The 14,686-nt window shown below is 57.1% G+C and overlaps 2 protein-coding genes across 6 annotated transcripts in view; both read left to right on the top strand.

Moving 5' to 3' along the window:
- The window catches only part of NISCH (nischarin), a 32,946-nt gene extending 23,111 nt beyond the window's left edge, over window positions 1–9,835 (top strand). The window contains exons 14-21 of one of the 5 annotated variants that reach the window (XM_090284071.1): window positions 399–523; window positions 1,647–1,696; window positions 2,498–3,895; window positions 5,843–6,266; window positions 6,737–6,920; window positions 7,407–7,535; window positions 8,059–8,220; window positions 8,608–9,835. In XM_090284071.1, the coding sequence (XP_090140197.1) occupies window positions 399–523; window positions 1,647–1,696; window positions 2,498–3,895; window positions 5,843–6,266; window positions 6,737–6,920; window positions 7,407–7,535; window positions 8,059–8,220; window positions 8,608–9,218 (3,083 nt within the window). In that variant the 3' untranslated portion in view covers window positions 9,219–9,835. Of the gene's footprint in view, window positions 1–398; window positions 524–1,646; window positions 1,697–2,497; window positions 3,896–5,842; window positions 6,267–6,736; window positions 6,921–7,089; window positions 7,170–7,406; window positions 7,536–8,058; window positions 8,221–8,607 lie in introns of those variants that run through there. The other 4 variants (XM_090284075.1, XM_090284074.1, XM_090284072.1 and 1 more) reach the window with 4 other exon arrangements.
- A 2,208-nt stretch (window positions 9,836–12,043) lies between these two features.
- STAB1 (stabilin 1) overlaps window positions 12,044–14,686 on the top strand; it is a 28,958-nt gene continuing 26,315 nt past the window's right edge. The window contains exon 1 of the mRNA XM_090284070.1: window positions 12,044–12,173. Coding sequence (XP_090140196.1) covers window positions 12,096–12,173 — 78 coding nt within the window. The 5' untranslated portion in view covers window positions 12,044–12,095. The remainder of the gene's footprint in view (window positions 12,174–14,686) is intronic.

Here is a 14,686-nt window from a genome sequence, read left to right as displayed (position 1 = left end):
TACCTGTAGCATACTTTTATAGCTTAGACAAAATGTTTGTCAAATATTGCAAATACTTTTTTCCCATTTGATTTTAATTTTGATTTATCTTAGGTTTTTTTTTTTTTTAGTTATAAAAATTTAGTTTTTATGTAGTCACACTTCAAAGTCTTCCTTTGGATTTAGGTTCAGAAAGTCTCTCTACCCTGAGATTAGACAAATAGTCATTTGTTCTTTCTTCAAGTTAGTTGTAAGATTGCAGTTTTACATTTTTTTGTGTAATCCATGTGACTGGGTTCGGGGGTCTGACTACCTGCCCCCCACCCGGCCATGCTGGAATCCTGAGGGCCCAGCCCCGTTTGTTGAATGGCTGCTCTCCTTGCCCCGCTGTCCCACCTGCCTGCCCCTGGTCTCTCCAGGAATCATGTTTGTGCAAGAGGAGGCCCTGGCCAGCAGCCTCTCATCCACCGACAGCCTTACTCCTGAGGACCGGCCCATTGCCCGGGGGTGTTCTGATTCCCTGGAGTCCATCCCTGCGGGACAGGTAATGCCTGCCCCCAGCTTCTGGGGATTGCTGTCTGGAAGTAGGAGGTGGCCTGGCTAGAGCTGTGGCAGGTGCTGCCAGTGCCTGGTGTACTCTGCTTTGTAGTTAAGGACCTATGTTCAGCCTCCGTCCTCTTTTCTCTCCCTCTCCGTCTCCCCCTTCACCTGCCTCCCCCTCCCTCTCGCCCTCCGTCAATAGGAATAGGCAGTTCTCTCACTGGGGGGCAAAACCAGATGACCTTTGATCCTAGGGACTTCCCTAGGGAAAGGAGTTCAGAAGGTTCTGGGGTGGGGAGGGCTTGTTTGGGTCAGGAAGGGGGTTTCTCCTATGCTGCCTGGCACCCCAGGACCATTCTGCCCATTCCTGCATGTCACCCTGGTAGTTTGGGACACAGTATGATTCTGACACCTTCTCTGTGACTATTTTGAGGGTTCAGGAGCTTCTTCCTGTGTCCTGGGAAGAGAGGAGGAGGGCAAGTGTGGTGTGAGTGGCTCATTTGCCATGTGTGTAGGGAATGTGCTTGCTACCTAGGCCTCCTGCCAACCCTGTCTCTGTTCAGCAACACATTTATGGCATGTGACCCTGCAGTAGTTTGCAGAGTCCTTGCCCTGTCCCAGCACTCCATGGCACTCTCTCCCTTCACTCTCCCTAGGGTCCCATAGTAGGAGGGAGGTTCCCTAGCCCTAGGGCTCCCAGGTTGCCCAGAGACTACTGGGAAGGCCTTGCCAGGAGCTGTGCAGCCTCTGTTCATTGCGACTTCTGTTGGCCAGTTACCAAATTGGCATACTGTTCATGTGAACCCTCTGGGCTGGCACGGGTAGAACTCGGATGCTGGACCCAGAGGCACAGACTGAGCTGCAGAGTGGCGAAAAGGTCTGGCCCAGGAGTTGGGAGTGTTGGCTAGGGAATCAGCACCACTGTGCATTGGTGGGATAACTGGGAGTCTGCCTGTGGGCCCCAGAATCCACCCCAGAATGGAGCGTGGTATGGTGAGGAACTTCCTGCAGGGAGGAGGGAGGGGAGAGCGAGAGCGAGTAGGTTGCGTGGGGCGGGGTCCAGCACCAATAAATGCCGGGGAATGGCTGCAGCAGGTAGGGGCTGACCACATTTCCTTCTCTGTCAGGTACCTTCTGATGATTTAAGGGACATGCCTGGAGCTGTTGGTGGTATAAGGTAAGGAAACGGTTAAGAAGGCCTTCTGACACACTCAGTTGTGGGCTAGTGGTAACTAGTTTGTTAAAAATCTGTTCACAGAAGTCTGCCAGAACTCTCTCTTTAAATTAAATAAACAGATGAGATGAGCTCTGGTCTGCTTCTAAATTCTAATTCCTAAACTGTGCCTGATGTCAGTTATCCTACACTAGGGGTCAGCAGATCAGAGCTGGTTTGGTCCATAGCCTGCGAGCTAAGAATGATAGTTTAAAAAAAGATTACATGGGGGGGTTGCCCCCAAAGCCCGAAGTATTCCCCCTCTGAACCTTTGTGGAGGAAGTTTCCCATTCCCAGCATACACGCACTTTTTCATGAGAGCAGTAGTGGCCAAGAGGAGCTGGAATTCATATGTGAATGTCCTGAGACGCCCCTTTCTCAGGGTTCCCCTAACAGGAACTGTTGTTATCGAGTGAGTCCATGTGCTGGAGCATTCATTGCCTTTGGGGCTCCCAGCCAGAGCCTGAATGGGTAAAGTTTTTGTGATGCTTTTTTTGAGGAACCTGTGATGTGGGCAGCACTGCACTGGACACCTGTTATCTGAGACCTGGGCATGTGGATTTGAAGAAACTGGTGGCCCCAGCCCTCTGGCACTTTGGCTCTCCAACAGGGCACTTGTCCTAGGAATAGGCTCAGCTATTTAGCAGGCTTGGGAGACCCACGAGTTGGTTCCTTAGGACCAGGGTGAAGCAGTAGGCCCCAGACTTGAGAGGTGGGATGTCCCAGCCCAACGTGTCACTGACCTAGCTTCTTCTCCTCACTCAGCCCGGAGCATGTAGAGCCAGAGGTCCAGGTGGTGCCTGGGTCTGGCCAAATCATCTTCCTGCCCTTCACCTGCATTGGCTACACAGCCACTAACCAGGACTTCATCCAGCGCCTCAGCACACTCATCCGGCAGGCCATCGAGCGGCAGCTGCCCGCCTGGATTGAGGCAGCCAACCAGCAGGAGGAGGGCCAAGGTGAGCAGGGTGAGGAGGACAACGAGGAAGATGATGTCGCTGAGAACCGCTACTTTGAAATGGGGCCTCCAGATGTGGAGGAAGAGAATGAGGGAGGCCAGAGAGAGGAAGAGGAGGAGGAAGAAGAGGAGGAAGAGGGTGAGGAGGAGCGCCTGGCCCTAGAGTGGGCCTTGGGTGCAGACGAGGACTTCCTGCTGGAGCACATCCGCATCCTCAAGGTGCTCTGGTGCTTCCTGATCCACGTGCAGGGCAGTATCCGCCAGTTTGCGGCCTGCCTCGTACTCACCGACTTCGGCATTGCCATCTTTGAGATCCCACACCAGGAGTCTCGGGGCAGCAGCCAACACATCCTCTCTTCCCTGCGCTTCGTCTTCTGCTTCCCGCATGGTGACCTCACTGAGTTTGGCTTTCTCATGCCAGAGCTGTGTCTGGTGCTCAAGGTGCGGCACAGTGAGAACACGCTCTTCATTATCTCAGACGCCGCCAACCTGCACGAGTTCCATGCTGACTTGCGCTCCTGCTTTGCCCCGCAGCACATGGCCATGCTGTGCAGCCCTGTGCTCTATGGCAGCCACACCAGCCTGCAGGAATTCCTCCGCCAGCTGCTCACCTTCTACAAGGTGGCGGGTGGCTGCCAGGAGCGCAGCCAGGGCTGCTTCCCTGTCTACCTGGTCTACAGTGACAAGCGCATGGTACAGACGGCTGCCGGGGACTACTCAGGCAACATCGAGTGGGCCAGCTGCACGCTGTGCTCGGCTGTGCGGCGCTCTTGCTGCGCACCCTCAGAGGCTGTCAAGTCTGCTGCCATCCCCTACTGGCTGCTGCTCACGCCCCAGCACCTCAACGTCATCAAGGCTGACTTCAACCCCATGCCCAACCACGGGACCCACAACTGTCGCAACCGCAACAGCTTCAAGCTCAGCCGCGTACCACTTTCCACGGTGCTGCTGGACCCCACGCGCAGCTGCACCCAGCCGCGGGGCGCCTTTGCTGACGGCCATGTGCTGGAGCTGCTCGTGGGCTACCGCTTTGTCACTGCCATCTTTGTGCTGCCCCATGAGAAGTTCCACTTCCTGCGCATCTACAACCAGCTGCGGGCCTCGCTGCAGGACCTGAAGACCGTGGTCATTGCCAAGACCCCTGCGACTGGGGGCCAGTCCCAGAGCCCACTCGTGGGTAGCCAGCCTGCTGAGGACAGGGTCAGGTGAGACTGAACACAGGCTTTTGGGGTTGGGGGCATGGGGCTGCTCTGCCAGGGAGTTCACATCCCTGTGTCTGAGACCACTCACCCATAAACCACATCCCTGAGTGCCTGCAATGTGTGAGTAGGTCCGGGGTGGGCTGAGCTCCTCAGCCACTTCTTAGTTCCTGACCACCCTCAGAGGGTCCTTGACTCCCTTCAGCTTGGTGCTGGGCTGCTTCACTCCCAGGCCTTCAGAAGAGGCCTAAGAAAGCAGTCCTTTTCACAAGGACAGTCTGGCCCAGTCCCCTGCCACTTAGGGCCCTACCTGGCTGGATCTGGGTCCCTGGGCTCCTGCCACCAGTGTAAGACAGGCTGAGGAGATTACCCCTCACCTTGCATGGCCTTTTCTGCTCTGTTCCACTGTGCTTAGGCACAGCCTCTAAGAATCACCCTTAACTCCCTCCCCCAGGGGCTCACAGTCCTCTGGCTTCTCTGCAGCCTGGGGACTGCTTTAGGTATCGCCCGCCTCTGACACCCAGCTCCAGGCCTTCCCCTGTTGAGAGCCACACAGCCCTTCTCAGGAAGACCTGGGTTGCTCACAGGCCCTCTTTCTGCACATAATTTGGGGAGTCTTTTCCAAAGGAACTTGTTGGCTTAGAGCAGTAAGATCTGAATGTGTTAGCTGGGTGGCACCCCATACAAAGCTCCATTTCTTCTGGGGGATACTGAGGCACAGAGAGGGGTGGAGTGGCAGCTGGCAGCTCTGTTCTGTTCCTTCTCGCTCTCCTCTCTACCCTGCTTCTGCCCCTGGGCCTGGCTTTCCCTGGGTTCCCTCCCTGGGTTTTCCTGTGGGCTGCCTGGGGCTAGGGTCGAGGGAGCCTATGGGTGGGGGGGGGGTTGTACCCACAGCTCACCCCACCTGGGGCCCAAGGGGTCTGTGCCCTTAAGGGTGCTCCTGTTTCCTTTCACTTCCCCATGGCTTCGCATATGCTAGGGCTTCCCGTCCTGGGCAAGAAAGCCCTTCATTTGTCACCCCCTGTCCCCTGAGACACAGTCTAGCTCACTTTCTCTTCTATGCTGGTGGACAGTGGAAACCATGTTCTCACCCCAGCATCTCACTCCAACTTGTGCCCCCCAACCTCTTCTTGGCTGAATTGGGTACCCCTCTTATGCCCAGCTCAAATCCCATGCCCTCTGTAGAAATCCCTGATGCCTAGGTGATAGAGATCAACTTGTGCCTGAGGTGGCCCTGCACAGCTGTGTCTCGTCTCTCTGTCCTTGTGGTAAGGCTTTGGTGACATTTCCCTGCCTCCCCAAAGCCTGGCTGGAAACTGCCCACACTGAGGACTCCATGCAGAAAGCAGGCCACTGTTTCATCCCCACAGATGCATCTCAGGCCCATGACAAGCAGGAAGACAGCCCAAAGGCTTCTTAGGGGCATGTGACCCAGGAAGGATCAGAGCCCCAGGCATCTAACTTAATAGCTGGACTGTCCAATTGAAAAGACAGTGTCTATGAGCTTTAAGCGTTCTGAGCATTATTTGATCTAGGGCTTAGAACAGACTGGAGAAAACTCAGTGTGGCCATGTGCCTTGGTGGCTGGGTTGGGGTGGGGGTTGGAGGGGGAGCCTGAGCCACCTGAGGAGGACCCAAAGGCAGACCAAGGAACAACTTGAATGTTTCGTTCTCAGACCTGGGGTCGTGCTCTGGACACGAGTGGCATTTCTGACGCCTCTACCACCTTCCCAGCCTGGGGTGCCAGATGGCCTATCTTGTTCCCATCTGCCCATCTCCCTCCCAAGACAAAGGGCCTGGGTACCTTTTCTCTGCTTTTTTGTCTTTCCTTTGAGAACCTATTTATAAAATCCCTAGGGGACCCCAGAGGTGGGGTGTGGTACGTACCTTCCCCTCATACTCTGAGGTGTACACGTGCTATGAATTTCCATTTGTGTCCACATCTGAATGTAGTGTTTCTTGGGGGATTGGGAGATGCAGCAGTGACCAATGTCCACCAGATGCCCAGGCAGAGGCTCCAGCTCCAGCCTCAGCCCCAGAGGAGGTGTCAGTCCCGGTCCCAGTGGAAGTCCCAGCTCTGGCCCAGGCAGAGCCCTCAGCCCCAGAGGAGACCCCAGCTTCAGCCACAACAGAGGCTTCGGCCCCAGAGGAGACCCCAGCAGAGACCCCCGCTGCAGCCTTAGTGACGGCCTCAGCCCCAGTGGAGGCCTTGTCACAAGCTGAGGCCCCTGACCAGTACCCAAGTGAGCACCTGATCCAGGCCACCTCAGAGGAGAACCAGATCCCCTCCCACCTGCCTGCTTGCCCGTCGCTCCGGCACATCGCCAGCCTGCGTGGGAGTGCCATCGTTGAGTTCTTCCACAGCAGCATTGCCGAGGTAGTGGCCCGGGTGTGGGTCCTGCTGGGTCGTGCCAGTATGGAGAGCTAGCCTAGTTGGCCCTGGGGGTGTGGCAGAGCTTGTGTGGGGTCAGCCTCCGATTCTCTGGCTTCTCGGTGCTGGCTTTTCCCCCAGCTTCAGCTGTTTACAGTTTTGAGGGCCCAGGTTGGGAGGTCCTGGACTGCCCTTCGCTGATCAGTTGTCCTGTCACCGCCACCCTGTGGCCACTCCTCTCCTCAGGTTCCCGGCAGACCCCACTGCACACCCATATTTCACCCCTCATGTCCTTTCTGCTTCCAAGCTTGTCAATCCATTGACGGGTTGTGATGACAGTCCTGAATCCCCCTGCCCCAGGCTGTGGGCACGTCACGAGGGCGACAGAGCTAACAGGGGTGCCCTGCCCAGGGGTCTGTTGTCACGCACAGTCTGGAAGAGAACTGCATGTGCGGCCTGGCCCTGCTTTCCGGCAGGCGCAGACCCAGCCCCTTTGTATCCAGGTGGAAAATGAGGAGCTGAGGCACCTCCTGTGGTCCTCGGTGGTGTTCTACCAGAGCCCGGGGCTGGAGGTGACCGCCTGCGTGCTGCTCTCCACCACGGCTGTGTACCTCGTGCTGCACGACGGCCTCCGCCGCTACTTCTCCGAGCCGCTGCAGGGTAGGCGCCGGGGCCTGCCGCCATCTGGGGAGCTGGGAGCCTGCACCTGAGAGGGGAGCTGGGCTCGGTCTTAGAGCCAATTGTGTGGCTTCAGGCAGCAGCGACTCGACCGCATTGGACTTAGAGTCTCTTGTGGGGGACAGGGGGGTGAAACAGCACTTTCCCCTAGCTCTGTCATGAGGGACCTAAGGCCAGGCATGGAAGCACCAACCAGGGCCTGGCAAGCACCTGGACAGTAGCCATGACAAGGTATTGAGCAACCTCTGCCCCTTGGGGCCTCGGCGGGAGGCTCCTGTGACTGCACTGAGCCAGGCGCGGCTCAGACCCCAGAATGCATTGCCTGGGAGGCCATGTGTGCGTGGAGGGTGGTGGTGGCTCCTCAGCAGGCCAGGCCAGCCGAGGGGACCAGTTCCTGCTGGACGCAGCTGTGCTCCTGGGCTCCTCACGCTCACCCGGCACAGTCACCAACCTTCTTCTCCACCACAGATTTCTGGCATCAGAAAAACACTGACTACAACAACAGTCCCTTCCACATCTCCCAGTGCTTTGTTTTAAAACTTAATGACCTGCAGACGGTCAACGTTGGGCTTTTTGACCAGTATTTCCGGCTGACGGGTAAGTAACCACTGCTCCGTCCTATTTTAAGTTAAGGCCAGTGTCACCAGTGGGCTTCCACCTTCCACATGTGGGTGCATGATCGCAGGCAGGGTTATCTCTGCTCACAAGCCATTTCACCAGGGCAGGAGGAAGCAGCCTCAGGAACTGCTGAGAGTGCAGGACTCAGCTGCCAGGGCTCAGAGCGGGAGGGGGACAGGCAGTGAAGCGCTGGGCAGTGCCGGGAGGGCAGGCAGAGTGGGCCCTGTGCTCAAGGGCAGGATGTTTCTGACTCACTTCCTGAAGAGAGAAAGCTAAGCTCTTTTCCTAATGCCTCTGTATCCCCTTCCAGAAAAATGTCACACCCCTTCCGGTCTGAGAAATGGCCATCTCCTCAGGCCTTGTGAGACTTTCCCACATGGGCCTTGCTAGTCCTGGCTCTGTGGTCTTCAGGTTCAGGCTGACCTGCTAGAAACTAGAGAGCTCCAGGGGCAGGGCTGGGGAAGCAGCTGCCTGCAACCCTGACCAGTCTCTTCTCCCATAGGGTCCTCCCCCATGCAAGTGGTGACTTGCTTGACTCGGGACAGTTACCTGACACACTGCTTCCTTCAGCACCTCATGTCTGTGCTCTCCTCCCTGGAACGCACACCTTCACCTGAGCCTGTCGACAAGGACTTCTACTCTGAATTTGGGAACAAGACCACAGGTACCCCTGCCCAGCTCAGGCTGTAGACAGGCCACCTGGTCTCCTGGGCAGCCCTGAGAGCTGCAGCACACCCAGAGCATCTCTCTGCTTCTCTCCTCCTCACTTTTTTTCTCCTGTTGTGCTTAACTGGCTTGCATCTTCCATGGCTTTTCCATGGCAGTCTCCATCCCAGCAAACCCTCAACCATCTGGTAGACAAACCTTAAGTGTCTGCTCTGCTCTAGCCTGCGGGCCTGTGGGTCTCCACCTGGGCATGGGGCTTGGAATGCTCTCGCCCACCTCTGGCAGATAGCAGCTCATGCTGCCATCTCTGGGTGGCATGGGGCCCTCCCAGCCCAACCACAGACCAGTTCCAGCCTTCAGCCCTTGCGGGCCTCTCTCTCTGCAGGGAAGATGGAGAACTACGAGCTGATACACTCAAGCCGTGTCAAGTTCACCTACCCCAGCGAGGAGGAGATTGGGGACCTGACATTCATCGTGGCCCAGAAGACGGTTGACCCAGAGAGGGCACCAGCCCTCAGCATCCTGCTGTATGTGCAGGCCTTCCAGGTGGGCTCACCACCACCTGGGCACTGCAGGGGCATGCTGCGCCCCAAAACACTGCTGCTCACCAGCACCGAGATCTTTCTTCTGGATGAGGACTTTGTCCATTACCCACTACCTGAGTTTGCCAAAGAGCCGCCACAGAGGGACCGGTACCAGCTAGATGATGGCCGCCGCGTCCGGGACCTGGACCGTGTGCTCATGGGCTACCAGACGTACCCACAGGCGCTCACCCTCGTTTTTGATGATGTGCAAGGCCACGACCTCATGGGCAGTGTCACCCTGGACCACTTTGGGGAGGTGCCAGATGGCCTAGCCAGAGCCGGTCAGGGCCACGAGGTCCAGTGGCAGGTGTTTGTCCCCAGCGCCGAGAGCCGCGAGAAGCTCATCTCCCTCTTAGCCCGTCAGTGGGAAGCCCTGTGCGGCCGGGAGCTGCCTGTCGAGCTCACTGGTTAGCCCAGGATGCGGCTGGCTCTTGCTGCCCTCTGTGGCCAACCTGGCATCCCCTCAGTGTGGGGAAGCAGGCTTTCTTTGTTCTTTTTAAAATGATTTCTCCTCCCTCTTGGCACCTTCATTTGACTGTCCTCCCAGAGAATGTGAACGTATGTGTTCTGTTGATTCTTTCTAATCCCAGGAGTGAAAGGGCTGGCGCCTCCGTGTACCATTGGCCTCCTGTGCATCTGTTTCTCACCCCTGGTGTTGCGTGGTCAGGCTCAGCAGTGTCATGTCTTCTGTCGTAGGACTGTTGTCAACATGTGGCTTCATGGGTCCTATTTACTCTTTTACATGTCTTTTCCTGAAATGTCAAGCCCAGTCTTGTTGATGTTGATGTTGTGGGTGTTTGCTGCTAATCATGAAGCTGGCAGCAAAATGCACATTGGAAGTTCCCACCCTGTGCAGTTTTCCAAAGTGGAGGCTTCTCCTGGTCCAGACAGGTGGGAGAGCCCTGTGGGGGACCGGAGTCCTCCAGGCCTGGGGCTGAGAGGGATGGGGGTAGGGGACCCAGAGCTGCCAGCACCAGTGTGACTCCTGTCGCCTGTTTTCTCTATTCCAATAAAGTAGAGTTTGACACAGTCTGGATCTTTTATTTCAGGGTCCACTGAGGTTCCAGCAGGGCATTGGCCCAGGACGTGGCTTGAGGGAGAAGGGGTCCCCTAGAGACACAGGAAGGTGAGGTATTAGGGGAAAGGAAGGAGGGAGGAGAGGAGGAAGGGATGAAAGGCAAAGGAAGTGGCTCTCTCAGGGCCAGAGGTTGGGTGGGTGGCACTGGAACCTGAGGGGCAGAGGCAGGCTGTGAGGGGGCCTTCGGACAGGGCCATGCTGGTCTGTGGCTCAACCGTGAGCCTCTGGGCAAACAAGAAGAGTGAGCACAGAGGCTCACTGCCCTTCTGCCTTCTTCAGGGCTGGGATGTCACTCTTGGGCCCACCCCCACCTAGGGCTGCAGCCTGTAGTGAGGGTAAGGCCTAGAATCTAGAATACCTTACTGTACGGGGTCTGGGGGTCTCTGAAATCGCTGCAGGGGGCAGGCCAGTGGGAGCTGGCCCCAGCTGTGGAGAGTGGAGAGGAAGGCCCGTGCCCATCTGCGTTTGCTCATGTCCCAAGAGGTGGGGATGGCCTTAGGAAGTCCTGCTGAGGGAGAACCTAGGACTTCTTTGGGACCCAGGCCCTGTGCCCCACCATTACTTAACCAATTTCTAACCCCAGAGCAGGGCCTCTAGGCCCTTCGTGCCTCCCTCTCATCCAGGTCCAACCAGAAGCCTCAGTGCCCAAGGTGCAGGGCCATTTGGGCAGGATTGGGAGGAGGTGAGTTGGGGGGTCGGTGGGCAGCAGCCAACCCAGCTCCTAGACCTGCTTCTGCTGTAAGTTTTCTGTGGGTGCCAGCAGGGTGGGGATCCTGGCCCAGAGGACCCACCGCCCTTGGGAAGACTGGGGGTGTCGAGGGGGAGAGCCACTAAAGGGATGGTCTCCCCACTGAACCCCCTAGCCAGATCACAGACCAGCCCAGTGGCCCCATCAGCTGCTGGGAGAGTGGGAGCCCCCTGAGGATAAGTAGGAGGGGGACAGGTGATGAGGCTTCCCCAAATCAGGCCATTATCAAAGGCATTTACAAATGGCCACCTGCCTCATCTTAGTCCTCTGTGAACAGGACAGTGACAACCAGGTATGGCACACGGAGGCCTCACCACCTGGGCTACTGTTTCAGGCCCCATCGCCCAACGTGTTAACAGCCGACCCAGCCTGGGTCCAGTGAGGGCCTGACTTACTGGGGGAGGCATGCAGTTGGGGGTGAGAGCACTCTGCAGGCAGCAGTCTTGGGATTGAATCTGAACACTGGTTAACTGAGCAACGTGAGACGAGTTACCTAGTCCCTCTGAGCCTGTTTCCCACCAGCAACAGAGAGATAATAAAAGTAGCCATATTCATTCATTTGTTAAATCTGTATTGAGCATCTACTGTATGAACTAGACAGACACTGTCCCTGTTCTCCCATAGCTGACATTCCAGCAGGGGAGAGAAAATGAAATAAACCAGGATCAGCTTGTGGCCAGTGCTATGAGGAGAGGAAGGCTAGTGACCTTTGACCTGAGACTGGACCCTGAGGTCAGTCCCTGAGAGAAGATCTGGAGTGGCAGCTGCTTGACGTGGCTGGGAGAGCAGCGAAGGTCAGAGGCTGGCCTCATGTGGACATGTGTGGAGTGCAGGGCTCCTGAGTGGAGAACAGATGGATGGATCAGGAGGGAGAGCTCTGAGGAGGCCCCTGGGGGAGGAGGGAGATATAGGGACAAGATTGGGGGCTGGACTAGTGGGAGGGGTAGCTGGGGTAGGTGAGCAGGAGCAGTCTGCTGTCCACTGAGCACAGAGCCTGGCAGGGGGTCAGAGGCCTGATCTTGCCCTCAGCAGTTGGTAAGGTTGAGACAGACCTGATTCAGGGCCTGAATCCCTCAGAGCCCCTGCAGACGCTTGGGGCGGGGAGTTGTGTACATTTGCGTTTGAATTTTTTTCACAACCTCTGGTAGACCCTAGTTGGTAGCTCATGGTGGACTTGGAGGCTGTGATGCCAGGAGAGGGTCCCGGGGCCCCAAGCAGGCCCTGGCCATCCATGCAGGGGTCAGTAGCCAGCACCTTCTCTTCCGCCTGCAGGCTGCTGATAGGCAGAAGGAAATCCTGGCGGGTTCCTGTGGGGGTGAGCTGGCGGGGCCTCCAGGCTGCTTTTAAAGCAAGTGCCCGCCCCCATCCCACTTGCCCGCCCTGTGCCTGCCTCTCAAGCTCATTCCCCAAGCAGGCTGCCCCAGCTCCATGCTGGACAGTGTGCTCGCCAGCCGCCGCTAGCCATGGCAGGGTCCCAGGGCCGCCTCCTGCTCTGTCTCCTGGCTTCTCTAGCAGGCTCCAGCATCATCGGGGGGCAGAAGGTGAGTGTGAGCCAGTTGCAGGGGGCTATCCAAGTGTCCAGGCCCTGCTGGCCAGTGGCGGGAGCAGGGAGGGAGTGTGCACAGATAGGGCACAGCTCTGGGGACGCATGGGGCAGCCAGTTGGTCTCTAACCCCCCCTGAGCAGTTGGAGGGCCAGGCTGTTGTGTCCATCTCCCTAGGCTGAGGTCTGTGTGTGGCTGCTGGGGGTGGCGGGGGTGGCAGGGGTGGCAGCCTGCCCTCTACCCAGCCAGCCAACCGTGTAGTGTGGTGTGTGTGCACAGCTGTCCCCAGGTCTCCCAGCCTGAGTGTGAGAGGCAGAGCCAGGCCTGTCCTCCTGTCCTCGCAGCCCAGACTGAGCCCCGATTTCTATGTGGTCCTGGCCTGGGGATTAGAGAGGTGATCACCCCAAACCTCAAAAGGCTGACAAACTGAGACTCACATGGCACAGGTGTGTACGTGCTGGTGTGTGTGTGTGTGTGTGAGTGTGTGTGCACCTGTGCCAAACCCCAAGAATGCCCAGAGGCAGAACAAGGTCTACTGACCCGTTTCTCTGGGTAAACAGCAGCCAATGATAACACCCTTACCCCTAAGAACTGTCATTAAATGAGCTCACAGCCCTGGCACACCGGTATTACCCCCTCACACCCTCACAGCCCCTGGGCAGTGGGTCCTGTTGTTCTGCACCTGAGGACAAGGCCTGAGGATGGTGAAAACAGGTCAGTCCAGCTCTGGAGCTGTGCTCCAGTCACCGCCTGTGCTTCCCCGCTTGTGGGGGGGCCTGCAGGTCCATGTGTGCCCACCCCTTCAGGCGCCCCTCTGCAGGCGCCCAGGCCCCATAGTAGGAGCGGTGTTCCAGCTGGGGTGTCTAGAAGAGACTTCCACCCTAAGTATGGAGAGAGAGTCACCTGGCTGGGGCCTGCCTCCAGGTGGGAGACCCTCCCTTGTGAGGCCAAGTTCATCTGATTCTTGGGGCAGCTACTGCTGCCCCTGTGTCACTAACAGGCAGGCAAGCCCAGAGAAAGAAAGAACTTGCCCAGGATTCCACCGCTGAGCCAAACCAGGACAGATCCCAGGCCCCCTGCCGTCTTGGGCTTTTTTTTCTTCTTGTGGTCCCTTGGAGGAGAGGAAGGAAAGGGACCGTGCAAGGTTCAGGGCCAGATCAAAGTTGGGAACAGGCAGATCTGAGTTTGAAAAGGAGACAGTGATGGTGGAAGAGCCAAGGGTTACAAGCTGATCCTGCAGATGGGTTCTTCCTGCTCCCTTCTTGCCTCAGTTTCCCCATGTGTACAATGCAAAGGAATTTCAAAGGCCTTGCTGTCTCCTCATGTTCTGGAAACGGGTCAGTGAGGGGCTTCAGGAGAAACTTTTTCCTTGTCAGAGAACCATGGTTCTGACCACCTCTAAGCCTGCATTCTGGGGCTGGGGGTCAGCCAGCCTAGCCCTCAGGCAGCCTGGGTCAGGGAAGAAGGGCCCAGGGGTTCTTGTTGACAGGGACACACTATTGCTGGCCTCCTCTCTCGTACCATCAGTCACTCAGCACTCCCAGCATCCCATGTTGTGTGAGACCCACTATAAATATTAGGAAACTCAGGCTCTGAGTGGAAGGGATAACCTCTGGTTCACACAGCCAGTGAGGGGCTGGAGCAGGACTCAAATCACAGGCAAGCTCAGGCAGTAGAGGCATGGAAGACTTACTGGAGGAGGGGAGTCATAACACCTGTCCATTCAACAGTCTTTTGCCAAGCACCTCTGTGCTAGGAGTATGCTTGTGCTGACAGAGCCTGGGTCTCCAGCTGGGGGTTGAAAGCAGAAGGGCGTTGCTCTAAGGCAGCAGCAGAAGCAAGTTGAAGGATCCCTTCGTCTGAGGGAGATTAGGTCCTGGGCCCTGGACCTCAGCTTGGGGGAATTTCACAGCAGACTCACACTTCGTGTCTCCTCAACTTCCCCAGCAGCATCTCTGTGGGAAACAGACATTGCAAAATCTGTTCTGGATTTGCGCAGGGGGGTCACTACCCGCCTGGCTCAGGCAGATGCCAAGGTGCCCCCAGGAAAAAGGGAATCTGATTCAGCACTTGGACATGATCCAGTCTCATCCCGCCCAGTGGGACCAACAGTGACTGGGGTTTGGGGCTGCCCCCCAGTGGGAGCCTGAGTGCCTGCCTGTGGGGCGATCCCAGAAGAAATGTGATTTGGCTGCTGGCTTATGCATCCATCATCCTTTCACACACATTTACAAATGAGACGTCACATGAATGAGTGTCCACCATGGGACACAAGGCTGTGGCCTCCTCCTGTGCCCAGAATTCTCCCACCACTTTATCAAAGAGGACAGTGCATTCCCATTGCCCCTGAGCCCCTCTCCAGGGCTGACCAACAATGTGCTAAGAGCTGGTCCCTAGTCCAGTGGTGACCACACTGGCAGCTGTGCCCAGCTAGCTGGCCAGATGGCCCTCAGGGAAGCCCGCTGCTCACTGAGCTTTTGCCATGTGCCAGCAGCTGCCCTGACCTTGGAG

This window comes from Furipterus horrens, unplaced genomic scaffold (genome assembly GCF_987537825.1).
Source record: "Furipterus horrens unplaced genomic scaffold, mFurHor1.1.pri manual_scaffold_7, whole genome shotgun sequence".
Taxonomy (NCBI): domain Eukaryota; kingdom Metazoa; phylum Chordata; class Mammalia; order Chiroptera; family Furipteridae; genus Furipterus; species Furipterus horrens.
This window is presented reverse-complemented; position numbering and strand designations above follow the sequence as displayed.